Source organism: Lissotriton helveticus, chromosome 5_1, assembly GCF_964261635.1.
Source record: "Lissotriton helveticus chromosome 5_1, aLisHel1.1, whole genome shotgun sequence".
NCBI classification, from domain to species: Eukaryota; Metazoa; Chordata; class Amphibia; order Caudata; family Salamandridae; genus Lissotriton; species Lissotriton helveticus.
In genome coordinates, this window is record NC_136065.1 from 18530773 (window position 1) to 18557667 (window position 26895).

Consider the following 26895-nt stretch of genomic DNA (forward strand, 5'->3'; position numbering starts at 1 on the left):
GGCTGCAGATTCCTCACGTTCGGAATATTTCCCACGAGTCAGACTGGATCTGGAAACTTTCCAACAGTACCTGTGTGTGTCAAAAGGTGGCACCTAGGGGCTCCGCGAGGACTCTGTTCTACGGAAATGACATGTGGAGCCTATCTAGGCAACACTCCTGCGCATGGACATCAATTCCTTTTGAGACTGTCCGCACCCCCAGCCGCAGAATCCCAAAAGCAAATTGGTTGACAGTAGCAGATTCCTAGATTTGGGATCTTAATAATAAATAGAATCCAATATCAGAACGAGAGGATGGGAGGGTCTGTGAGGAATCAGTGGCTAAATCTCTGTTACTAAAGTAAAATAAATTGTTCTGATAAAGACTTCTAGTCACAGATTTGTCACCTTCTGAATAGATACCAAAGCAGCACCTATTTGGAGGTGGGTTTGTGAGAAGACCCAAACCAGAAAGACCTGCCGGCCCGAGTGGGCAAAATGCGCCTCTCGGTAAACAGGACTGTCTAGACAACAGTAATTTGTAAACGTATGGCGGGACGCCCATTTAGATGCCCGGCATATGCCTAGGTCAGGGACTCGTCGTGCTAACGTGGTGGTAGCAGCTTTGGCCCTGGTCGAATGAGCTGCTTTTTTTTAGACAACTCTCAACATATCTTAATGCAGAGCGCAATCCAGAAAGAGCGGATCACCCACCTGGTGGTCTTATGCAGATGTATATAGAGACGCACAGCGCTCTCTTGGGATCCAAACAATGCAGTCTTTCTTCCTCCTTGGAGGGGTGAGGAAGAGCATAGATCGCCAGCTGGGTGACATTTTGAAGGACTAGGAACGGCAGCGCAACTTTTGGTAGGAGGGTTGCCAGAGTCCACAGCACCAGTTTGTCTGGGAAGAAGTTAGTGAAAGGTGAATTAACACAAAGAGCCTGAAGCTCACTCGTTTTCTGTGCCAAGGTGATGGCAACAAGATCACCGTCTTGACAGCTGTGAAGTGGCTCGAATAAAGTGCACATCAGATAAGTGAGGATCAGATTAAGGTCCCATTAGTGCATCACATGGGGAGCCGGGGGAAATGCATGTTATAGCCCTTTGAAAAACGGCATCTCAACTGGTGATTTAAACAGTGAGGGTTGATTCAGCTCCCCTAAGAAGGCCGAAAAGGCTGAAGGTAACCCTTACCTGTGCATAAAGTAAAGCCTTGCAGGGCAAGAGCTAGATAAACAGAACGGTTAACTTGGACTGAAGGGAGTCAATCTAGTGTAAGCTGCACAAAAACAAAAATGTGTCTAAATGGCAGGTGTAGTTTCTATAAAGGGCCACCTCTGGAGGAAGGTTGTAGGTGTTCAGCTATTGCTGCTCAATATCCAAGCATGAATGTGGAGATTGAGAAGACAGACGTGGAGAACCCTGCCCTGTTTTTGCAACAGCAAGTCCTCTCGGAGGGGCAGCCTGATCAGAGGACATATGCTCAAGCTCAGGATTTCTGGATACCATACTCTGTGCCCAATATGGAATAACTTGGATCCGATCTGTCTCAATCTTCTCGAGGCAGGAGATGTATGGGCGTAAAGGCATTCAGGAGTTCCGAGTATTACTTGAGGCAGAATGCATCTCTAAGCGAGAAAGGATTTCAAAGCACCACCACGCAGTACTGACATTGTTAGTTTTCAGGGGTGCAAAGTAATCCAGCCAAGGTTTGCCATTTGCAGAAGAGACCGTGCGCCACACCTCTGGGTTTAACCAGCGCTTGTGATCCACAAGACACCAACAGCTGAGCTCGCCCTGGCATTCAATGATCTTGCCGGGTGATTCACGACCAGGAAAATTCCTTGGTGGTCCAGCCTATTCCAGAGACGCAAGACCTCCAGGCACAGAGTCCTTGAGCCCTACCCCACCCTGTTAGTTGCCCTACCACATGACGATGTTGTTGTCCATGAGCCCCCATACCAGTCACTCCTTTGCTGGACAGCAGATAGGCTTTCAGCGCCAAGCTGCTGACACTCAGGTCAAGGTTGGCGTGGAGCCGGGACTCCACCAGAGACCAGAAGCCTAAGAGTTCTACCTCTCCCAGATGGACGCTCCAACCCAGAAGTAATGTACAAGTCACCACTTTCAGCTCGGAGGAAGGGTAGGGTGGGGGGCGTTACTGCTGACCCAATTTCAGCCCCGTAAGTACACTGCATATCTTTTGCAGTCTCCTCCGAATTCTGAATGTGGTTGCAGAGGTCCACATGATGTTGGGCCGACTGGGTTTCAGATTCCCAGTGCAGATTCCACATATGCTACCAGGCCTGCTCGACCAACAGGACGCAGGAGGAACTCAGTGGCAGCAGCCTTAGAGTTGTCCTCACAGAAATCCAAGACAGAGACTGAAAGATCGGGATCACAGTCTGAATGTCCTTGACTTTTTCTCGGGGGAAAAACAAGCCCAGATAGCGAGCAGTAGCCCTACTACAAGCAGAACTGGTGGGGATCTGTCACAGATTGGTTTGCAACTGTTCCTACACTGCTTGGAAACAGTAGTGTTTGAGGGGGGGTGTCATCCATTGCACACTGATTTTTTTTTTTTAAGTGTCTGAGAGAGACAACGGGAGCTCCAGATCCACATCTGTTGGGGTAGAAAGAAAGGAACGGACGTCAGTGCGTGAGAGTGGCCCCTAAAGAGGCTCTGCGTGTCATTTACGGAGCGGCGTGCGGAGTCGAAGGCACCACCTTTCAGCATGCAGAGGTACTGCTGAAAAGTTTCCGGATCCAGTCTGACATCTAGGTAAGTATTCAAAAGGTGAGGAATCTGTGGCCAGATGTATCCATCACAAAATGTCAATTACTTTCACATTCTCTAAAGCAACAGTTAGTAGAAAACCTTCAAATATATATGTAAAGGCTTAATGTGCTGATTCTCATTGCTTAGATGCCAGAGTGCAGTGGCACCTTTTCTTTTCAAAACTGAACTAGTCTCAGGGTTGACAGTCTCAAAAAAAACTAATTTGTGAACACAACCACCCACAAGAACAAAGTTTTAAATGAACTGCCTCGGGTAGTAACAGAACCAGCCCTACATTATAATGATGAGATGCTGAGCTTGGGTGTGAGTGTTTAACAGTAACAGTGAAAGAAGTGGACAGTGAGCCGCTTACCTGATAAATATGGAGTCTCGAGGCAATCACCCTTACGCCACAACTCAAACCAGCCCAAATCGGGTTTATATTTCTGGTAACTCGACGGACTTCCTAAAAACGATTCACTTAAAAAAACTGCCAACTGGGGAAACATTCCTGCAATCCAGAGAGCCCTGATGACCTCTAATCTTGTTGTGTTAAAAGAGAGTGGTCAAGAACAGACAAGGGAGTGGTGCCAAGATGTCTATCCTTAAACAACAGAAGTAGATTCTTAAGAACTACAGATAAAGGCAAAGCAGAGTTTTTACAACAAAGGGGCACTCCTGCAACAAACAATCAGTAAAAGGGATGGAAGGAATAGGCCAACCTTGCAAAGTGTCCAAATGCACATTAAACTAAAGGAATGTAAATACAGAGAAAAGATACCGAACATGGATCTGGGATGAAGACAACCAGACTGCAGAGCCCTTACCTGTCGAAGATGGCCCCCACCCCTGCGCTGTGCGCACTGTTGCGGTGGACGTGGAGGCCAGTCGCCAGCAGGATCCCGTCCTTCACAGAGATGGAACGATGTGAGAAAGAGGCAATGAGGAGCTCATTCCAACCTGCAGACATGGAAGCGTGGGGTCAGTAGATGCAGGACAAAAGGGAAAGAGCCACAAAATAAGCAAACTGTTAAGAGACGACCTAAAAAGATACAGGAGAGCAACATAGATGAGGGAAGACTCATTCTTGGACGCAAAGGATAGATTGACAGGAGTTTCCAAAAGAGCACAGTCTACCAAAGTAATCCCAGTGTTACATATGGAAACCAGGGTAGCACAGTTTTACAGACGAGGGAACGCATGAACCCTGTTACAGACGTGAAATGATGGAGAACTGTGTTACCAAGGAGATCCCACAGAATGACAGACTGCCAAAAGCGAGGGCTGAAAGAAGCAAAGACTAATACTAATTGTGGGCTGGAGGGTTCAAATGCTGCCACGAGATGGGCTCTGTGGGATGAGGGTCACCTTCAGGCGGTTGAGAGGGGTCACTGACAGCCTCCAATACGTATTAGGCGATAGGAGTGAGTTACACAATATCCCTGGCGTGGTTCTCAGAGGAACATAGACTGCCACCAGCAATGGTTTGAAGGGGGCATACACTTCCACCGATAGGCTGCCAAGGAATAGGAGCACATGGAGAGAGGCTTGGATGAAGAGAGACTCACCAGCTCGCAACAAGATGACCTGGTCGTCTAGGGGAAGCTCAGAGAAATGAGGGATGCGTTTGGCCCACTCCACCAGGGTGAAGAGCTGCTTGTCGGCTGCCTGGCAGATGTTAGTCACTGGGTCATTGGGCTGAGGACAAAGATGGAAACAAGGTCAGATGCCAAACATTACACATCACCGACAGGAACACCCCTCTCTCCCCCCACATCCCCCAGCACCAAGACCAAATGAGGCAGTTACATGGGCAACTCTCAACATGTTGCTTCAACCCCTTCGCACTCTTGGTAGCATTTTAACCTCAGCTTTACCCCCACCAACCTACTTCTGGAGATTAGTCAACAGTAGAGATGAATAACGTATGTCCAGGAGGGCTGATCAATGCCAGGTTTCAGGATAACCACAGACTATAAAAAATAGATCCATTTACATTCAGTACGTCTAAATGTAGATTACATGCTTTTCCTGAAAACCTGTGCTGATCTGGCCATGCTGAATACGTTAACCCAAGTCAAAACCAGTTGACACCTCAAGCACACATTCTTCCACTAAACTCATTTGCCAGGTAAGGGGGAGGAACAATGTTTCGCCTGTGTGGAGTGCAGATGCAAGTTTGGTGGAATCTAGAACAAGACAGCCCTCAGCTCCCCCTCTAAGCATATTTGAGGGGTTGTTCACCCCCACAAAGCTGCTCTCTACTATCTGCCTTTGATGACTTATTTCTCCGCAAGTCTCACGTTCCTATACCTGAAAAGAAAAAGTTACTTTCAGTAAGGATATTTCTGGTAGATACTACTTCTTCCCACAGATTCCTCACCTTATGAATAGCCAACAGTCTCCAGATTGAATCTGAAACTGTTTTTCCGCAGCAATAAATCTCCAGTCCTGCCAGACGGCACCCTGCAAAGCCGTCCACCACAGGCTGGATTACTTTAGGTTATATATGGCAAAGAGAGGACTTACGAGAACATAGCGATAACATAAGTGAGATCATTGTATGCCTTATTATCCAAGTAAGGACTGCACCATCTCACAACTAAGAAGAAAAGGCAGTGAGAAATCTACAGGAAAAACACTATTCATCAGAAAAATTTAAATTGATGCAAGTAACGCACAAGTTACTACTTGTGTAACGATATATCTGTAAGAGACATTAGTTTGTGATAGATTCCTTACCTTAGAATATCCCCAGACGTCAGACTGGATCCGCAATTTTTTTGCGTAGCAGTACCCTTGCGAGTCGGTAGGCGTCGTCTGCGGCACCGCATCCGTCGTCGGCGCCGTGATGACGTCGGAGTACTTCGACAACGCCTCCGCGTGCTGACGTCAGTTCTTAGACACAGCTTTTCCGCACTAGAAACGCAGAGCCATGTTAAAAACCAACACTGGTGCCATTGAAACTAGGGCCCTGAAAGGGATGACCTTAACACTAGATATCGGTTCGCAGAACGGGGAGGATGGGTGGGTCTGTAAGGAATCTATCACTAACTAATGTCTCTTACAGATATATCGTTACACAAGTAGTAACTTGTGCATCTGAAAGAGACACGTTAGTGATAGATTCCTTACCATAGAATAGATACCCCAGCAATACCAACCCCGGTGGTGGGTCTGCGAACCAATAATCACACCAGAAAGTCCTGGAGGACGGAACGGCCAAAGAAGCCATCCCTCCAGACTTGGCTGTCCAGGCAGTAGTGTCTTGCAAACGTGTGCAGCGAGGCCCACATAGCTGCCTGACAAATGTCCTGCAAGGGCACTCCTCGGCCTAAGGCAGTTGTAGTCGCCGTGGCCCGAGTGGAATGAGCCCTCAGCCCAACAGGGGGTTCCTTCTTAGCCAAGGAGTAACACGCCTGGATGCACAAGATGATCCACCGAGAGATGGTCCTCTTGTGCACCGCCTGCCCCTTCTTAGCGCCCACGTAACCAACAAAGAGTTGGTCATCCACCCGGAACTGGAGTGTGCGATCCAAGTAGAATGAAAACGCACGTTTTGGGTCCAGACGGTGGAGCCGCTCTTCCTCTTTAGAGGGATGCGGTGGCGGAAAGAAGGTGGGCAAGGTTATAGACTGCCCGATATGGAAGGCCGTGACAACCTTGGGCAGGAAAGAATGCTTAGTACGCAACACAACCTTGTCCGGATGGACAGAAAGGAAAGGGGGTGTACATGAAAGAGCATGGAGCTCACTCTCCTGGCAGAGGTGATGGCAACCAGGAAAGCAGTCTTCAGAGTAAGAAGGCGGAGAGGACAGTTGTGGAGTGGCTCAAAGGGAGCGCACATCAGAAACGTAAGAACAAGGTTCAAGTCCCACTGAGGCATCACAAACGGAACAGGAGGGAATATGTGTGTGATGCCCTTCAGAAAACGAGTTACAATAGGGGACTTGAACAAAGAAGGTTGATCAGGCAGCCTTAGAAAGGCTGAAAGGGCAGAAAGGTAGCCCTTGATAGTGCCCAGAGCAGAGCCCTGCTGGGCAAGAGAAAGAAGGAAGAGAAGAACCTCAGAAAGAGGGGCAGCAAGAGGATCCACATCCTTTGCTGTGCACCATGCCACAAATTTGTTCCACCTGCAGGCGTATACCGACATTGTGGAGGGACGCCTGGCTGCCAGAATGACATTACAAACTTCAGGAGGCAAGTCAAATGGCCTCGACTGTCGCCGCTCAATCTCCAAGCATGGAGGTGGAGACTGGACAGGTTCGGGTGGAGGACCGTTCCCTGCGACAGAAGGTTCTCCTGAAGAGGCAGACGAATCGGGGGATCGACTGACATACTGAGTAGCTCTGGATACCAGTACCTTCGTGCCCAGTCCGGAGCCACATGGATGACTTGGGCCCGGTCGCGGTTGATCTTCTTCAGCAATCTGGGCAGAAGTGGTATAGGCGGAAAGGCTTACAATAGCCCGCAACTCCACTCGCGACGAAAAGCGTCTCCGAGCGAGTGCCGCCTTGGAAATTCCAACGCGCAGAACTGATGACATTGCGCGTTCTCTTCGGTGGCGAACAGATCTAACCAAGGCTCTCCCCACTGCTGAAAGAGGCCTTGCGCCACGTCCAAGTTCAGACGCCATTCGTGATCCATCATGCACCGACGGCTGAGTTCGTCCGCCCTGGCGTTCAGAGAACCTGCCAGGTGTTGAACCACCTGGGTCAAGTCCTGATGTTCCAGCCACTGCCAGAGGCGCAGAGCCTCCTGGCGAAGGGTCCACGACCCCACCTCGCCCTGTTTGTTGCATTACCACATGGCGGTGGTGTTGTCTGTGAACACCAGCACTAAACTCGACCGAACAGAGGGGAGGAATGCCTTCAGTGCTAGACGAATCACCCACAGCTCCAAAAGGTTGATATGGAGCCGGGACTCCGCCGGAGACCAGAGGCCTCTGATCTCCGCCTCTCCCATGTGGCCTCCCCAGCCCTGGAGGGACACGTCCGTCACAACCACGTGCTCCGGTTGGGGAAGGGAGAGGGATCTGCCGCTGACCCAATCGCGGTCCGTGAGCCACCACTGCAGCTGTCTCGCAGTGCCCTCCGAGATCAGTGTAGCGACACCTGGAAAGAGAAAGAATGGAGACAAGGGGGGCCCAAAGTGAGAGGGATATGATTACGCCAGGTAAGTGGCAGTAAATATACGAGAAAACTCCCAGAAAAGTGAAAAGAAATGAAAAAGTTGCTCGGTTAAGGCTCAGAAAAAATTGTGCGCTTCCTACCTGTAGTTGAGAGGTACAATGCCACAGGTCTATAGCGTTACCAGAGAGAAGGAAAAAAGGGGGAAAATGAGATGCTGGGTCTGGGGAGTAGAGATTGCCTACAATCATGTAGGGTCTTCAAAAAGAAGAACCCATGTGAAAATGTACCCGATAAGTACTAAAGTTCATGATAAGCCACTACTAATGTACTCTAGTACTTATCGGGTACATTTTCACATGGGTTCTTCTTTTTGAAGACCCTACATGATTGTAGGCAATCTCTACTCCCCAGACCCAGCATCTCATTTTCCCCCTTTTTTCCTTCTCTCTGGTAACGCTATAGACCTGTGGCATTGTACCTCTCAACTACAGGTAGGAAGCGCACAATTTTTTCTGAGCCTTAACCAAGCAACTTTTTCATTTCTTTTCACTTTTCTGGGAGTTTTCTCGTATATTTACTGCCACTTACCTGGCGTAATCATATCCCTCTCACTTTGGGCCCCCCTTGTCTCCATTCTTTCTCTTTCCAGGTGTCGCTACACTGACATTCTTATAAGTCAGGTTAACACTTTCTTTTACCGGCACTATATAAGTACTTACTGCCACACTACCACTTTTCGTGATCAGCACTCCATGGCTGGCTATCCACAACAATAAAAGAGGAGCCGTACTATCCTTCGTCTTCTTTCTTCTACAGCAAAGGATTACTGAACTTTTATATGTCCATTGAGACATCGGTTTGTACTGTTTTCATTGGTGTGCAACAGGTTTTGCTGTTATTGGTTTGGTGTGTGTTTCACACACACTATTTGAGGGGTTTAGGGTCTTTTTTCCCCTTACCTGTTTGCACCCTTATGTTATATTTTACTTTACTTATTACTAACGTGAACAGTGCGCCTGGTATTTCCCTCCTTTAGAAAAACCCTGGACTCAACTGTTGTAACCCTCCGAGATCAGGACATGGTCGGATAGGTTGCCCTGATGCTGGGCCCACTGGAACTTCAGGTCCCACTGCAGAGCCCGCATCCGCCACCGGGCGTGATGCACCAGAAGGATGCAGGAGGCCATCAGCCCCAGAAGCCGTAGAGTCAACCTGACCGAGACCCGGGACAAAGGCTGAAAGAGTGGAATCAGAGCCTGAATGTCCCGAACCCGCTGTTCGGGAGGATAAACCCGGAACTGCGCCGTGTCGAGAACCGCTCCGATAAAGAGGAGCTTTTGAGAGGGGCACAGGTGTGACTTCGGCACATTGATGGAAAACCCCAGCAAGTGCAGGAGGTCTGCCGTCGTCTGGAGGTTGCTGACGACTGTTTGGGGTGAGCCAGCCTTCAACAACCAGTAGTCGAGGTAGGGGAAGACTGAAACCCCTAACCTGCGCAGATGAGCTGTGACCACCGCCATCACCTTCGTGAACACCCGTGGGGCGCTGGTAAGGCCGAAGGGGAGCACGGTAAACTGAAAGTGCTCGTGGTCTACCATGAACCGCAGGTAACGCCGGTGGGCCTGCAGGACGGGGATGTGGAAATAAGCGTCCTGCAAGTCCAACGCTACCATCCAGTCTCCTGGGTCCAGGGCAGCTAAGACCTGAGCCAGTGTCAGCATTTTGAACTTCTCCTCCCGGAGGAAGCCGTCGACGTTCCGTAGGTCCAAGATAGGGCGTAGGCCCCCTTTGCCCTTCTTGGGTACCAGAAAGTAGTGGGAGTAGCAACCACACCCTACTTCTGGCCCAGGAACGCGCTCGATGGCCCCCTTGGCCAAGAGGGCCGTAACTTCCTCCTGCAAAAGTCGCAAATGATCCCCCGATACGCAGTGGTATTGCGGTGGCATGGCTGAAGGGGCCGCCTCGAAGAGGAGGGAGTAGCCCCTTCGGACGATTTGCAGCACCCACCTGTCCGACGTGACAGTGCGCCAGTGGAAGAGGTCATGACGAACCCTGCCCCCCACTGGCGTCACATGGGCCTGAAAGCACGGACTAGGAGGGTTTTGAGGCGGATGCTGCGGGGGAAGGTGTGGACTGACCTCGCCGTTGTCCCCGACCGCCTCCACGGCGGTTTCCACGGCCGCCACCGCGTTGGATGTTAGTCTGCGGTGCGTGGCTGGCAGCACGTGTGGGGGCGCCCCTTCCTTGGCCGCGAAAGGCACCCGTTTGCTGGCGCAGGGCCGAGAGGCCCAAGGACCCGGCCATAGCCCTGGGGTCCTTAAAGCGCTCAAGCACATGGTCTGACTTGTCGCCAAAAAGGCGACGGCCATCAAACGGCATGTCCATGAGAGTATTCTGGACATCAGCTGAGAAGTTGGCGGACCTCAACCAGGCGTGGCGACGAATCGCCACCGTCGATGCCATCGCTCTGCCCAGTGAGTCGGTGGTATCCAGCCCACACCGGATAGAATATCGTGCTGCATCCCGGCCTTCCACAAGGGCCTGGCCGAGTTTAGCCCGTACCTCCAACGGGCATTCTGGCAGCACTTCCGCGACCGTATACCACAGAGAGTGGGTGTAGCGGCCCAAGAGGCATGCGGTGTTGGAAGACCGCAGTCCCAGACTCAGGGAGGAGAATACTTTTTTGACGTATTGCTCATACCTCTTGGATTCCCTGTCAGGCAGAGCAGACGGGAATGTGGACTGGGAATCGGAGGCCTGGATCACCAGGCTCTCAGGGGTGGGGAGGGTGGACAGGAAACAAGGGTCGCCCGGGGCCGGGCGGTGGCGTCTGGCCACGTTCCTATCTACAGGCGAACCTGTTGCGGGCTTGGACCAAGTGCCCAAAAGAACGTCGGTCAAGGCCTCATTAAACGGCAGAAGAGGCTCAGCCGAGCTTGACTGCGGCGTAAGGACCTCAGTGAGGAGGTTAGTCCTCACGGCCGCAACGGTGAGTTCAAGGCCTTGGCCGCCCGCGTCAGCACCACACTGTAGGTTGCCCCCTCCTCCGTAGCCACGGTAGGAGGTGAGACAAAACCAGTGTCTGGCGAGGTGTCCAGACCACTGGCATCCCCAAGTCCACCTGTCCAGTCCTCCTGGGACTGATACTCCCGTGTCAGAGGGTCCTCAGACCCCTCCCAATTGTCCTCATCACCCATCTCCTGGTACTCAGGGGTGTCAAATGATGGGGCCGGTTCATTGAAGTAGAACTCTCCAATCGACGTCGGAACCGGATCGAGGGAGACATCGGGGACGGCGCCGCCCGAAGCCGGCGCCAGAGGTGACACCTGAGGGGCCGGTGAGGTCATTAGGTCAACCGGCGACGACCCGGATCCAGAAGCGGATCCAGCGGGGCCGAGCCCGAAGGCGCCGGCGGAGCCGAAGCACCCGACGGCGTCGGGGCCGAAGCCCCCGACCCGCTAGGGCCCCCAGACGAGTCCGCTGGGCCCGAAGGCGCCGCGGAGCCCGTCGGAGGAGTGAGAGACCTCATGGCCATGAGGAAACGTTCGATCTTTGGCGTCGCGCGTGGCCCAGGGACCGGAGGGTATGAGGCCGGAGGCGACGCCCTCGACGCAGACGGAGCCGCGTGGGCGGTGTCACCCGAGCCCCCGGCAGCGTCGCGCGAACGTTGGGGGAGTCGGAAGAGCGATGACGTCTCTTCGACTTCTTGTGCTTACCGGACGACTTTGACCCTGAGGAGTGATGTCGACTCCCGGAGCTATGGTGGCTGCGCTCCCGCGACCTCCGTCTGGACCGGGACCTTTCACGGCGCAGGGCCGACTGCCGGAGCTCGAGTCGCTTGCAGGACCGTTCCCGCATAGCTTTCGAGGTTAGGGCCCGGCAGTCGGAGCAGGTCTTGTCGTCATGATCGACGCCGAGACAGTGGAGACACTGACGGTGAGAGTCCGTGACCGACATCAGTCGTTCGCAATCCTCACAAGGCTTGAAACCTGGCATCCCTACCGGCACCGTTCGGAGTGGAAGACTCGAAAGAATGATCAAAAAGGAACAAAAAAGTTTTAGTAAAAAAAGGACTAAGGTACCACTTTTTCCGGATCTGCGCTGCTGGCGTGGACAAAAGAAGAATTGACGTCAGCACGCGGAGGCGGCGTCTAAGTAATCCGACGACATCATCACGGCGCCTACGACGCCGACGACGAACGCGGAGCCGCAGACGACACCTACCGACGCGCAGGGGTACTGCTACGCAAAAAATTTTGGATCCAGTCTGACGCCTGGGGATATTCTAAGGTAAGGAATCTATCACTAACTATCTCTTTCAGATCTTTTCTTCTGTGGATACTTTTCACTGCGGAATCCACAACTTCAGTGAATTCTGGGAGGTGGAACTGATAATTGGTTAATCGGCACTAAGCCATCCAAGGCTGCTGTGGCAAAGCATCCATAACTAGGGCCCTTAATCGCAAGAGAATAAACTTCACAGAAAAGTACGCAGAGAACACCAAATTGCTGAATACCAAATAGGAGTCACAGGAACAAATTTTTGATAAGTGCAGTGGAAGCTGATTTAAGCATGTAAAGTGTGCAGAAATGCCAGCTAGTAATGGTCACTGTAACTGAAAGCTCAAAGCACAGAATATCAGAAAGGCAAGCCTCAAGGGGGTTCAAGACCGCAGACTTGCACCACAGACTTAATTTAGGTGGGCAGCATGCCTAAACAGACTTGGTAGCATCTTTTTCTGGCAGCCAAGATGGTGACTGCTTCATCTGATGGCAAGCAGAAGGTCAACTGCTCAATCTCCAGGCATGCAGACGAAGCATCCGAGGACTGAAGTGGAACATTGACCCTTCTGCTCTGAAAGCAGATCTATTACGTTTGAAGGGGAAGTGGGATAAAAATGGCAAATCCTCCCTGCTCAATATGGGATGCTGAGAATCACTTGTGATTAATCTTCTCACACCTTTTGCAGGACCTACTAAAGGAGCGGGATCGCTGGAATGCACAGAGTAGACCTTATGAGAAGATGAGCCTGAAGGTGTCCTACATGGAACCATTCACAGCTCGCTCTACAGGACTGTTGTGAAGAGTTCCAACACAAATACTTCGCAAGCTGGAGATCCTCTAGTCAGTCACTTCGATATGACGATCCCACTCGGTCCTCTAATAAGAGGAGCTCTAGAAGCGAGAATTACCTTGAAAAAAACAAAGGAAAGGGCGGAGACCCTAGGGATAAAGCTGGAACACCCAGCAATCCCTGTTCTAACTGGTGGTGATTTTGGGGATCCACCACTACAGGAACCTGGTGGAGGGGAGGAGGAGAGAAGAATGAAGGTGGTTTTCAGGCAGCAGATCCAGTGAAAAATGGGAGAAACTGGGGCTGCTGCTGGCATCTCTTTGGTCCACTTCTCACCCAAAAAAATTGCTCTTTAAGAACTGTTGTGAGGTCCGGACTGGTTCGGACAGCTGTCACTATTATAAGGGTTGCCCAATAAAAAATGGCATTGTGTGGAAATGTTTGGCCAGTGAGATACGGTTCTGCGAATGTTCTGTAGACTGGCTGTTTTTCAATCTTTACAGGGAGGAGTCTTCTTTTTTACTGAACAGTCGGTCAGTATTCTTATAAAGGGCGACTACTCACCCGTGCGGGTCTCGGCTCTGGAAAGGCGACGGGGGGGGGTGATGGCTGTGTCTGCAGTTCAATCGAAGAGCCGGTTCTTGAGGTAGGAGAAGGATATTCTTCCAGCTTTGGTCTTGCAGATCCGTGGGATGGGTGCAAGGGCCAGTTGGGAGGAGCGGACATGTCTGGTGGGAGTGTAGAAGGAGATGTGGCGGTTGAGGGAGGTATGTAGGCCCGGCATTGTGGAGGACTTTTCTGGTGTGCGCGAGAGGCATGAAGGTGATTCTCTTGCTGACAGGTAGCCAGAGAAGGTCAAAGGTTGCCAGATGTGGTTGTGATGTGGTGGGATGTTCAGGATGAGTTTGGCGGAGGTGTTCTGGACGGTCTGCAGTTTTTTTCTGGAGTTTCTGGGTGGTGTTAAGAGTAGTGTGTGTTGCCATAGTAGAGTCTGCTGCTGACGAGCCACAGCTGTCAGGTGTAGCCAAATGGAGTTTAAAGCTAGACCACACATTTGAAGGTTAAGGTAGTAACAAAGGATGTTCTGAACTGTGGCCTTCAGGGGGTCAATATGGTTTGAGAGACAGCAACAAACAAAATTTTCATTTGGCAGAATAGCAGGCACGAGTAGATGGTGCTGGCTGGCACGCTTCTTCAAGCATGTTCATGGATTCTGGGGGTAGATTAAGAGAGTCCGATTATAAGACCTCAGGAGCCAAATAGTTAGGTCCAGACTCTTGGGGCTGGGAGGTCTGATTTCTCCATGGCTCTGCGCGAGTAGGTCTGGCCTGTTGGGGAACCTCTTATGCGCAATCACTGAAAGCTCGAGGAAAGTGGTAAATAATGGTTGTCTGGCTCAGCTGGGAGCCACTAAGATGAGGGTGAGGGAGGTCTGCCTAGGCTTCCAAATCAGGAATGGAATGAGGGAGGCAGGTGGAAAAGCACAGGCAAATATCCCTGACCAGTTCATCCATAGTGCATTGCCCATGGACTGTGGGAATCTGGAGGCAAAGTTTAGAGATCTTGCATTTCTACTGTATTGAAGAGGATCGCGTAGGAAAACCCCTACTGGAAGTAGCTAATAAGGACTGTGGGGTGCCGTTCTCACTCAAGGACTTGCGGACACTTCCTGCTGAGAAGTTCGGCAAAGTCATGTCAACTCCTGGGAGGGATTCCGCCAGCAGGTGGATCCTGTGGTGAAGAGCCCATTGCCAGATGGACTGAGCTAACTAAGAAAGCCGAGGGGAGCGCTTGCCCAGGTGCTTCTGAATGTAGTACCTGGCTGTCATGTCAGTCCGTACAAGGACTACCTTGCCCACTATGTGGGGAAGGAAGGCCTTGAGTGCTAGATGGACAGCTAGCTGTTACTGACAGTTGATGTGGAGGTCTCTGAGTGGGACCCCACTGGTCCTGGGCAGTCAGATTTGGTAAGTGTGCCTCACACCCACTGAGGGATATGTCCGTTGTGACAGTGATCTGCTGAACTGGGTTGAGAAAGGGTCACCCCGTAGCAAGTTGTTGGTGTTGCACCACTGCAGAGTGATAGGTGCGGGGACTGATCAACACTAGATTTTCCCAATAAACCTCCTTTTGAAACTACTGCCAAGTTGAGGAGCGATCCTGCATTGGACGCATGTGCAATCTTGCATGGGGTACTACGGCGATGCAGGAGGTCATAATCCCTAACGGGCGCATGTCTGTCCTTACTGTGACCTCTAGATATGGCTGAAAAAGAGGCAACAACGCTTGGAAAGACTGCAGTCTTGCCACAATGGGACATGTCTTGCCAACCTCTACATTGAGGATAGCTCCCAGATACGGTTGAACTTGAAGAGGCTGGAGATGCGACTTTACAGAATTGTTGGTGAAGCCAATTTGTGTAAGTAGGTCGGTCGTGACTGGAGTGTGCGCACGACACTGTAGTCACGTTGCGCTCTTTATCAGCCAAACATCCTTGTATGGAAATACATGGATGTCTGGTCTTCGCAGATGTGCAGCGACTACTGTAAGGCATTTTGTAAAGAGACTGGGTGCGGTGGTGACCCTGAAGGGCAACACTGAAATGGTAATGCCGACAACTTGCCACAAACCAGCTTGTTTGGAGCCTCCTCTGTAGAAGGAACGACGAAAGGAGCATCTCGCTTGGGTAGACTGCAGAGCTCCCATAGACTTGGCTGTGTCCGTGTCTTTTTTCATTTTGTCAAGAGCTGTATCTACTTCTGGACTAAACAATTGTTGTTGGTTGAATGGTTGATTTAAGATAGTAGTCTGTGCCTCTTGCTTAAATCCTGAAATGCGTAGCCCCGTGTGACGTCTAAGGAGGACACAGGTGTTTATTGCCCTGGATGCAGTGTCTGCTACATACAGTGCACATTTAATGAAGGCATTTGAGATAAGTTTACCCTCTTGTATGAGGTCATCTGCTTGTGCCTTATATTGGTCAGGTAGATGTTGTAAGAGCTTCTCTAGCTGATCATAGTGAGTCCTGTCGTCTCTTGCGAGGAGGGCTTGTGTGTTAGCTATGCTCCATGTATTGCTAGCTTGGGCAGCTATTCTTTTCCCTTAAGAATCTATGATCTTTGATTCTTTATCAGGAGGTGGTGCTTCGCCTGATGTTTGAGAATTTGCTCTTTTCCTAGCGTTTGAAACTACTAGGGAGTCTAAGGGTAGCTGTCCTTTAATGTTAGCAGGATCCGCAGGAGCTATTCTGTATTTTTTCTCTATCCTTGGGTTTATGATTCTAGCTCTTACAGGATCTTTAAACACTTCTGGTGCGTGCTTAATGACTCCTTTAATCATTGGCAGTATTTGCACAGATTTTTGGGATTGTTCAAAAGTGTCTAGTAAAAAATATTCTTCTGCCTCATCTGAATGCATGGTGACATTGTGATAGATGGCAGCCCTATTAATTAAGTGTCCAAACCCAATATTGTCTTCTGGAGGAGAAGATTTAGATGGATATATATACGTGGGTCAGGAATGTCTGGTATATCCTGTGGGTTTGGATACTCCCAGTCTGGTGAACCTGTTGGGTAGGGAGAAAGGGTAATCTGGGTCTTTCCCTCCCCCCCATGCTATACTGATCATCAGCATCCTGTGGTGGTGTATGTTGTGGAGAATGAGGAGGAGAAATTTGAGGTGAAATGTTTAAAGGGAGAGCAGGAGACGGAGATACAGGAGAAGAAAGGTGCATAGGAGATGTGAGTCCTTCTTGACAGGCACTGGAGGTGTAGGTGCTGTATCTGACTTCCTCTTCCTGTGTGGTGTGGTGGAAACATGTCCTGTTTCTGGATCTATGTATATCCTTTTTTGCAAAGGATCAGGTGTAAAAAGCTCTTCTTGAGAAATTGCTTTCGGCACTGATTTTTTCGGCTCCGGGCCTGGTTTGCGCTTGTCTTTAGCCTTAGGAGTTATTGTATAGTCCTGTGGCGTACTGTTCGGCACCGAAGGTATTGTTTTCGGAGCCGATGCCTGGTTCGAGGGCTTAGAGGAATCGGAATCAGGCTTTGTGGGTTTCGGCACCGAAGATTTTCAAGTCGAAGCAGGCTTCATTGGTTTCGGTGCCGTCTTGTCTTTAGGAGTCGGCGGTTTCTGAGTGTTTTTCGGAACCAGGACTTCTTTCGGTTTCGATGCAGAGGGAGCTGGTAGTATCGGCATGGGCGGTTTGCTCAGTATGGAGCTAACGAAGGCTTTAATATTTTCTTCGGAGCCGGGCTCGATGGCAGGGCTTTCGAAGCAGTGTCTCGGTCTCGACTGGGCCCGGAAGGCGGAGTTTTGACCGTAGCCTTTGGTTTATGGGTCGGGGCTAGGATAGGGGCAGTCGTACTCACGCGCTGACCTGATGGTATGGAGTCATGTAAATGTTTTTGTAAATGTTTTTGAGCTTGTAAAGCGTACTGCTACCCGTCCATAGGTTTCCTGGCGCTGTATAACTCTGGGGAACCCGTCCTGGCTTTCCCTGTGGGATGGTCCCTTGCTGGGAGTCCCCAAGGTGGAGCCAGGCATCCCCGGAATTGGTGGGGCCGTTGTGGAGATTAGGCAAGCTAATGCCCAGAGTTGCCGAGTGGAACCCCTGATTAGAGTAAGCACCGAAGCGAGAATTATCGAGTCAGCTGACCAAGGTCCACGACCCTGCCGCGACGGGAATTGAACCCTGGTCCCGGGCCGATTTCTGCTCTCGGGCCTGCCGCCTCTAACCAGTGAGCCACACTACTCCACATCTGCCTCAGATACGATCTGAGATCATCAGAATCTTCTTTGGGGAAACATGGACCTTCTTCTAAGATTTCCACCGGTTCCGGAGCGGATCTCTGCATGTCGCGTCAACGGGCCCTCCGATCTGAAAGGACGCACAAGCTGTGCAGCTGGACTCGTCGTGTTCAGGTGATAAACACAGGTTACACACCTCGTGATGGTCGGTGTGTGGAAATTTTGCTCCACACACAATGCATTTCTTGAATGGTGTCCTTTCCATGAGTTGTAGGCCTCACCACGTGGGTAGGCCCAACGGCCCGCGTTGACGACTGGAATCGAAGTAATGAGGTCGAGTCTATATATATTGAATTTAAAGTTCGTTTTAGAGGTGTTTGCGTGTCAAAGTTTTTAAAAAGTAGATTTTCGAACCAGAGCGGAAAAGTTGTATCCGAACCCAGAGGTGTAAAAAAAAAACAATCTAAGGATGGAGACGATGCCCATGAGCACTATCGTCCAAGGGAGAAGTCACCCATCTCGTGACTACAAAGACTTCTTCCAAGACGACAACAACATGCAATCATCTGAGCCCAACACCAGGTGGCGATCTAATGCAAAGTGTAGAATCTGCAGCTCATATGCCTCAAACAAATATTTACCCCCCAAAAAAATATGGAGTGTTCTGATAAGATGGACTCGTGTAGGGAGGGGCCCGAAGATCAGTCCTTCTTGGGAATGAGGAAGTATAGGGAATACACCCCTGTGCGAGTTGTGGAACAGGCTCAATGACCCCCCCTTGAGGAGGAGTGCTTGGAACTCTTCCTGAAGCAGACGTTGGTGTTCCGGGGAGAGAGCATATCTGCAAGATGGTATGTTGGGCGGTGTGCAGGTGAGATCTAGGCAGTAACAATGCTGGATGATGTTTAATACCCACTGGTCCGAGGTGACGTTTTGCCAAGCAGGAAAGAAAGTCAGCAAAGAACGTCAGCAGCCGTCCCGTGACACGTGTTGTGTGATGGAGGGGGAAGGAGTGGAAAGCCATTGCTTGGCTGGGGTGGCTACCTTGGTGGAGCTACCTTTGCCCCTACCTTTGGTACCATTTCCAAAATGGACACCTCTGAAGTAGCCAATGGTGGAAGTTGTTTGGGCAGGCTGGTGCTGAAATGACGCGTAGGCTTCAGGAGAGGTGGTCTTCTGAGCCTCCGCAATAAGTGGAGCAGCGAAAGAACCCCCGTGAGGAAGGAGTGTGTAAAGGTGAAGGCTTCTGTAAAGCGCCCACAGTTCTTGCGGTTTCTGCATCTTTGCATTTTCTCCAGCATCTAGTCAACCTGAGGCCCAAATAGATGTTCTCCATCGAAGGGCAGGTTAAGGAGATGCTGTTGAACGTGCAGCTTGAAGCCAGAGACAGAGCCAGGCATGCCTGCAAAGGGAGGACTTAATTTACTCCACTAAGCAGAAGTGTCAGCAGCATTTAGGGCGCATCTGATGGTGGAGTTAGAAATCAGTTTGCCATCTGTTCCCAACTCCCCTCCCTCCCTTTTAAGGTTTTCCTTCAGGAGATGTTGGAGGAGCTTTCATCCCTGTGGTTCTGGTCATATCTAGAGTAAACCCATGGATTTGGTTGGCAGACTGTGCCGCAGCTCGTTTACCAGTCACCTTCATTCATTTACTCTTTGTCCAGCGGAGGAGCATCGCCTGTGCCCTGAGCATTCGCCTTCTTATGAGCAGTATAAACCACTAGGGAATTTGGTGGGAGCCTGCTCTTAAGAAATGTGGAGAAGTGTGGCTCACTGGTTAGAAGCGGCAGACCCTGAAGCAGAGGTCGGCCCGGGACCAGGGTTCAATCCCCGACGCGGCAGGGTCTTGGGTCAATGTCCGCGGACTCGATAATTCTCGCTTAGGTGCCTACGCTAACCATGGGTCCCACTCTGCAACTCTGGGCAATAGCTTGCTTAATCTCCACAACGGCCCCAGCAACGCCGGGGATGCCTGGCTTCACCTTGGGGGTGCCCTCTCACAGGGAAAGCCAGGACGGGTTCCCTCAGCGGTATACAGCGCCAGGACGCCACGTAACGAGGTAACAGTGCGCTTTACAAGCTTACATACATTACATTACAATATATAGGGGGTCTGAAGGGTAAGCCTTGCATTTTTTTATCAACCCGTGTGGTAATGTCTGGCTTTAACCGGCTCCGTGAAGATATCAGGGGCTGGCTTGAGTATCCCCTTTAGCATAGGCAGACACTGCATGAAGCAATGAGCAGAGGACAGAGTCTCAAAGAGGAAGTCCTCCTTAAAGGCTCTGTGAGAAGTTGGCCTGATATATAATGTTCACTATTCTAGTGAGCACTCTGTATCAGTCCAAACAAACCTTATTGATGATTGGTTGCAAGTCAACCTTATAGACCAGCTATCCTAGTAGCATGGATACGAGCATACATGGCCAACTCACGGAATCAATTCCTAAAGTTCACAATGGATTCAAGTAATGCCGAACTTCCATTTTTGGACATCTTGATCCAGGCAGGAATAGGAGGCCTGCATAGTGAACTTTATCGCAAACCCATGTCACGCAACTCCTTGCTGTCCTATCAAAGCTTCCATCCTCAGGCACTCCGAGACAACCTCCCAGTAGGCCAGTTTTTAAGAGTGAGGAGGAACTGCTCCTCTAAGACCTTGTACGAACAGCATGCTAAAGACCTGACAGTCCAGCTAAGAGAACGACACTACCCTAACCATCTTGTTCGGCGTGCATGCAAAAGAGCAGCTAACAATAATCGAGAGGGGCTGTTAGAACCCAAGAGTACACAGACACCCACTGATCGTATAACCATGGTACATACGTTCAATACCCGCTCCAATGAAGTGAAGAAAATCATCCTCAAACATTGGAAGATACTGAATACAGCAATGGGGAACATTCCGCGTCCTCTCTTTGCCTTCAAACGAGGTTCTAACATTCGAGACAAACTCGTACACACGAGGCCAAGACACCACCTGAAGAAAGATACAAATACCCTGTGGAATACCGAACCAGTACGAGGTCACTACCTGTGCGGAGGATGTGCAGTCTGTCCCCAAACCTGCAAAACATTGACAGTAGATATAGGGACAGAAAGACTGTGGCGCTTAAACACCCACACTAACTGTAACTCAGATAAATTGATTTACATGATAACATGCCCCTGTAAACTGATTTACATAGGTCACACCACCAGGAAGATCAAGCTTCGTATAAGCGAGCATAAGAGCACCATCCGGTGCAACAATCTACCCGCCTTACGAACCATTTTCTGACTCAAAAACACAAGGCTGATGAAATGAAATGGGTTGTTTTAGAGCGACCATTTATTCCACCACACGTGACGGATGTGTGTCACTTTTTATTCTTTAGAGAGCAACGTTGGATTTACAAGCTCAAGACAGACGTCCTGGGTCTGAATGACAACATACCTTGGATCTCACTATGAAATACCTCTATCCAACAACATTGATGGCAATGCCTTGATTCCATATTGAACTAGTTCATTTACAGATGAACCACACTTTTTTGCCAGGGTTCATCCCATATACTACCTTTTTTACGTTCGGATGAACCTTTATACATAAACCTGGAGCCCTTTGACATAGGGTCTGGACGCAGACAATACTTCTTCCACACTCTTATCTGTATTAACTAAGAGTAGGTTCACAATAACGAACTTTGCACTGAGAACATCTCATAATATATCATCTCTGATGGTTTTTTTGAAGGTGCTTTATTCTATGTAAAGGTGGCTATTATCTGCAATAACTCATCCACAGATAAACAGTGTATACACATCCTGGACTTAATACTATACTAGGCAGTTACACGCCTGATTAGAGTATATATGACACCAATGGTCACACTAGCTCCCCAGTTTGCACTCACTCGATTCACAACAGCTGTATGGGGGAGTGTTTTAGAGCCATCACCATGATGCCTTGATTTCCCCAACTGAGTAGCCACTTTGTAGCTACGTTATAGTCTTTTTAGACCACTATGCAGTCAGTGCTTGGTTGCCGAGATACACAGCTCGTTCGAGACTGTCTTCATTAGTGTCTCTGTCTCCTCGCAGGCGTGTTCTCTTTCCACTCAACTGAGATACGGAGTGGTATTCACACGTCCACTGCGCATGCGCCAAAGTGTGTGCGTTTCTCTACACACCGCCGCATGCGCGCAGCAGCGCTAGTCGGGTTTTCAGGGCATGACGTCTCCGAGCTCGGATTCCCATGCGCATGCGTGAGTGAGTTAGTGACACTTCTCTAACGTTGTGCGATGCGACGACAGATGCGCGCTGCTTAGACGCTTCCACCGTCTCGCAGGTGCAGATCATCAGCATTGCATTATCCAATTGACATGGGTATTTAAGCTTCCGGTTTCCTGTCCGTCGGCGCCTCCCCATCGGTTCCGGTCACACACGGAGGTACCGACGGACAGGTAAGATAATCCCTTTGGCAGCTCTAGTCCTTGTGCCGATATTTATGTACATGCGGGGATATTTCCTTTATTTTAATCACATCTCCAGTTATAGGTGACTGAGAGAAGTACTTTCCCAGCATCATACAACTAGCATTTAATAGACGGAGGTGGCAGAACACTGCATGTCCCTTCCCCTCCCTCTCCCCCCTGGGCTGATTTTACAACTAGGCCAGGAGTATCTTTTTGAAATTTGATAAATTGCTAGCCAATAAATTCTACCATAACGCTGCTATCTATCAGCATTTCTGGATCCGAGGTATTAAATATCGGATACCACAGTCGAGGGCGAACTCACCTTCTTTATGCCGTCGTAGAGTTGGGACTTGAAGCCAGTAAATATTAAAAAAACAAGTTTTATGTTTTTCTTTACAAATCAGCACATACATTGAGTTTGACATTTGTCAATGCTGAAATTGTCTTTCTCCGTATGTCTCACAGAGCGGGGCCTCTCTATCCGAGCCGTTGCCGGGTGAGGTGAGGCTTGACTCCCACACAGTGCTGGGTGAGTTGTTATTCTCTTTAAAATATCATAATAATTCTCAGATTATCTGATTTTTGACTCTTTCTTAGTCAGGGTACTGACTGGCTCTCACTAAAGCAGTCGCTAGAAGTGTTATAATACCACGAGAATTTGACCTCCACACCATTTTTGATACCTAAGTTTGTACAATGTATGCAATATCAGTCTTTTCTTTCTCTCCTCATTTCTTTGCAGGAAAGGATTGTACTCTGCATGGTTGTTTTACCAGAGACGGTAGGGTGGCTGATCTAGCCACATGACTTAACTTACCATCACAACCACGCCATATAGTTTGTTTTGTTTTCTTAATTAATTTTTCTATATAGAGAACATAATAGATGTTGCAGTAGCCGATTTTACAGCTTGGCCCTGACGAATGCCTGTAAAACTATACATGAAAGGCAGAAACATGTTGGCCTAATTCCTAGATGCTTACTTGACAGTGATATTGTCACACTGTTGCCACATCTGTTTTAATCGGACGTCCAGGGAGATACCAATAAAAAAAAAAAATTCTACCTTGACCGCCATTTTAACCACGCACTTTTCTCTTGAGCACTGCACCCTATCAGTACCACTCGCAGCGAGGACTCATCTTCTTTCAGCATGGGAACTGTTGGCACCAAGCAAGTACAATTGAGCTTGGCCATATGAGCACCTGCTGATAAGGTCCTAGATGACGAGGTTCCGCCAAATGGGTGGGCTGATAGGACTCTTTCATCACTGAAGGACCCTCACCGTTAGTTGTGATAGTAGTGTGTGTCAATTTCTCTTGGTCACTTTTCCTTCATTTAACAGACCTCCTAGTTTCTTCTTTGTTGTTTTCTGTGAGAAGTTGGCCTGATATATAATGTTCACTATTCTAGTGAGCACTCTGTATCAGTCCAAACAACCCTTATTGATGATTGGTTGTAAGTCAACCTTATAGACCAGCTATCCTAGTAGCATGGATACGAGCAGTCTAAGGCTAAGACTCTAGAGGGCGTGTTAAGCCAGCTGTTTTACCATCACATTACCCCTTGAACACCAAGTGAAAGGACACCACACAAGTTGTTATCAAAAATAAAGTATATTTATTTATAACAAGACTACCCTGGCTCTTTATGAGACAGGGAGCTAAGCACACCACAAAACTCTTAAAGAATTACTGAAAGTCGCACAATTTACACAAATGCCCGAGGGGCACGAAAAACCATATACACAAGAAGTGGAATGCGAAGTTACTAGCAGGTAAGTAATACTTTTCTAGACTGTAGAAACGCTAGGCCTACAATGCTGAACCCTTAGATTAGAAGCAGGAGGCCTAGGGACGCCGTGTGCAGAGTGGGAACTCTCACGTGTAATGCGGGAACAAGTCTATGGATACTAGCACTTGCAAAGTTACTGTTCTCGGGCGAACCCGACTAGGTTGGTCGAAAACAAGGGTGGATCCGAACACTTAGGGTGTTGGACCATGCTGGAGCACCGGAGTACTCAGTTTACCTAGCCCAGGGGCTGCGGCTGCATAGGGTTCAAGTTGCGTCGGAAACCCTCGTTGAAGATCCAGGAGCATGAAGAAAGAAGTTGCTGGCAGGCGGCCAGTGAAGAAGTTCGTGGTGATCCAAGCCTGGATCAGGGAAGAAGAAACCTGTAAGCAGAGGGGACCAAGTTCTGATTCACTAGCCAGTGATTTAGGTGGGCACCAGGATGGCACCGGACGAAGTCACCTCAGCCAGGTGAGTGGGCGCTGCTGGGCTCTGCAGTCTCTCGGACCAGGAGGCGTTGTCGGCGACCAGGATGGAGGTGCGAGCTGTCCCACGAAGGTACTTGCTGTCGACGTCGCTGGACCCAGGATTGGGGCAACAAGTCTTGGCAAATGCAAGGCCCACGCGGTGGACCTAAAATGGCGCCTTGAGTGGACCAGGAGGGTCCAGGGTGCTTCTCTGAAGGAGGGAAGCAAGGGCCAGTCTGGAGCAACCAGACCAGCGGTGTTTGTCGTCGTGGAGCGTCGTGAGGGGGCCACTAGCCAACGGGCAAGTGACCTGGACAACGCGGTGAGCAGCAAAGAGCAGAAGGGCCCCACGCAGATCTCGTGGATGCAGGGGGGCTGAACTTCGGTGCTGGAGCTGCTCAGGGTCGGGGCTTCTCTTACCCCAAAGCACTCAGTCGAGGGTCACTCGGTGGTCGTGCTGGACAAGCGTCGTGCAGTTCTGAAGATGGCCGGTCCCTCGAGGTCTCGTCGCACCCACGGATCACAGCTGGGCTGATGATGTAGGTTGAGGTCAGAGGTGCCAGGGAAGCCGGTTCTCGTCGTGCTGGAGCAGTCTTGATCCGGAGGAGAGACTGGCAACAAACCGCGATGCTTGGTTGGTGCCTGCTGCTGCAGGGTGACTACTCCTTAGTCACAAGGGAGAAATCTTGAGAAGAGTCTTGAGTTCTTCGTGTAGAAGGTCGGTTCAGGATTCAAAGATTGATCTAATTTGGAAGGGAGCCAGTTCCTACCTCTATCCTGCAAAAAGGGGCTGGCACGCGACTAAGTCCTGCCCTATGGGTGGGACTAGGAGGGAGGTGGTTACACCCCTCTCCTTTGGCGGGCTTTCCCCAGATCAGGGGCTGGAGTGCCCCTGGAACTGGTTCCAGCCGGCCTATGCACAGTGAGCACCGGGGTGCCACTTGCAGTCACCTTCCTCTAAAGCCCTGCCTACCTAGGATACACAAAATCCTGTCTGGGACGGTGCTGGCACCGCCCCTGGCAGGAAACCCTTTGTCCTTGCCTCCTGGGCTGGGAGGACTCCCAGCAGCAGGAGGGCAGACTTGTGTCTCGGTGGCAGCATCCATCTTGTGGAGCTAAGGCTCTGTCTGACTTTAACCGGGGTTACAGGTTACATACATGTCGTGTCCCTCTAGAAGGGTGGGATGCTAACCCCGTCGCCAGAATTGGCGAGGGGTTAGTATTCCAATTCGTATGACACCTTACTCGACATGTTTTGATAAAGCGATACCAGAGTTGGCATATAACCGCGAGGATTATAATGCACTTAAGAGTATATGGTATGCGATATCATGGAAACGGCTAAGGGATGGATCCCGAAAGCCGCAGACAGGCTCAGCTCATGCCAGAGCACTATCTCACATGATTCCAAGCACTCTGCCTTCAGGATTGTCAAGGCCTGCCATAGGAGTGACTGATAGGAGATCTGTGTGCCCATTTAGGTTTAGATATAGGAATACTATATCTACAGCAGAGGGTGAGTACACCACTTTGCCCCAGCTGTCAAGCAGCCAGTTGTGTCTGATTTAGTTAGTCAGCCCAGGGGTGGCATAATACATGCTGCAGCCCCTGGGAGACTTCTGGGTGCACCTCAGCCCTGGGTACAGGGACTTGGAGAGGGCCCAGTGCCAATTCAGTACCTGGGTACAAAAACAGCTAGGCTGTGGGTCTGATTAGCAGGCCCACAGCCAGGGAAAGTCGTAAACCAGTGAAGCAAAAAAAGCAAAAATCTGGGTGATCATAGGATTGCAGACCCTACCCTCCTACATGACCCCCCCCAAACTTTGGGACAATAAGCTAACCTTGACCAGGTGAGTCTTCTTGCTCTAAGTGGAAATACCTGGAGAGCCCATCAGCATTGCCATGATCAGTACCAGGTCTATGCTCCACTGTAAAATCCATCCCCTGTAGGGAAATGGACCACCTAAGTAGTTTGGGGTTTTCACCCTTCATCTGATTTAGCCATAAGAGGGGCTTATGGTCGGTCTGAATCTTAAAGTGAGTGCCAAACAAGTATGACCTCAACTTTTTCAGGGCCCACACCACAGCAAAGGCCTCCCTCTCAATAGCTGACCAATTTTTCTCTCTGGGGGTCAGCCTTCTGCTAATAAAAGCAATAGGCTGGTCGTTACCATCAAAATTCAGCTGAGATAGAACAGCTCCCACACCCAACTCAGAAGTATCTGTTTGGACAATGAAGGTCTTGGAGTAATCTGGACTCTTTAGGATAGGTGCTGTGCACATGGCCTGCTTTAGGTCATTGAATGCTTTCTGACAGCTTGCTGTCCACTGAACTTTCTTTGGCATCTTTTTACGTGTCAGGTCATTAAGTGGAGTCACAATGGACCCATAATTCTTGACAAATTTCCTATAGTACCCAGTCAGGCCCAAGAAAGCTCGAACCTGAGTCTGGGTGGTTGGAG

General features: G+C 50.0%; 1 protein-coding gene across 2 annotated transcripts in view; it reads right to left on the reverse strand.

Moving 5' to 3' along the window:
- The window catches only part of RXRB (retinoid X receptor beta), a 149591-nt gene that overhangs the window by 32792 nt on the left and 89904 nt on the right, over positions 1–26895 (reverse strand). For both annotated transcript variants that reach the window (XM_078641599.1, XM_078641600.1), the window contains exons 6-7: positions 4329–4458; positions 3588–3720 (exon numbers count right to left, since the gene is read on the reverse strand). In XM_078641599.1, the coding sequence (XP_078497725.1) occupies positions 3588–3720; positions 4329–4458 (263 nt within the window). The remainder of the gene's footprint in view (positions 1–3587; positions 3721–4328; positions 4459–26895) is intronic.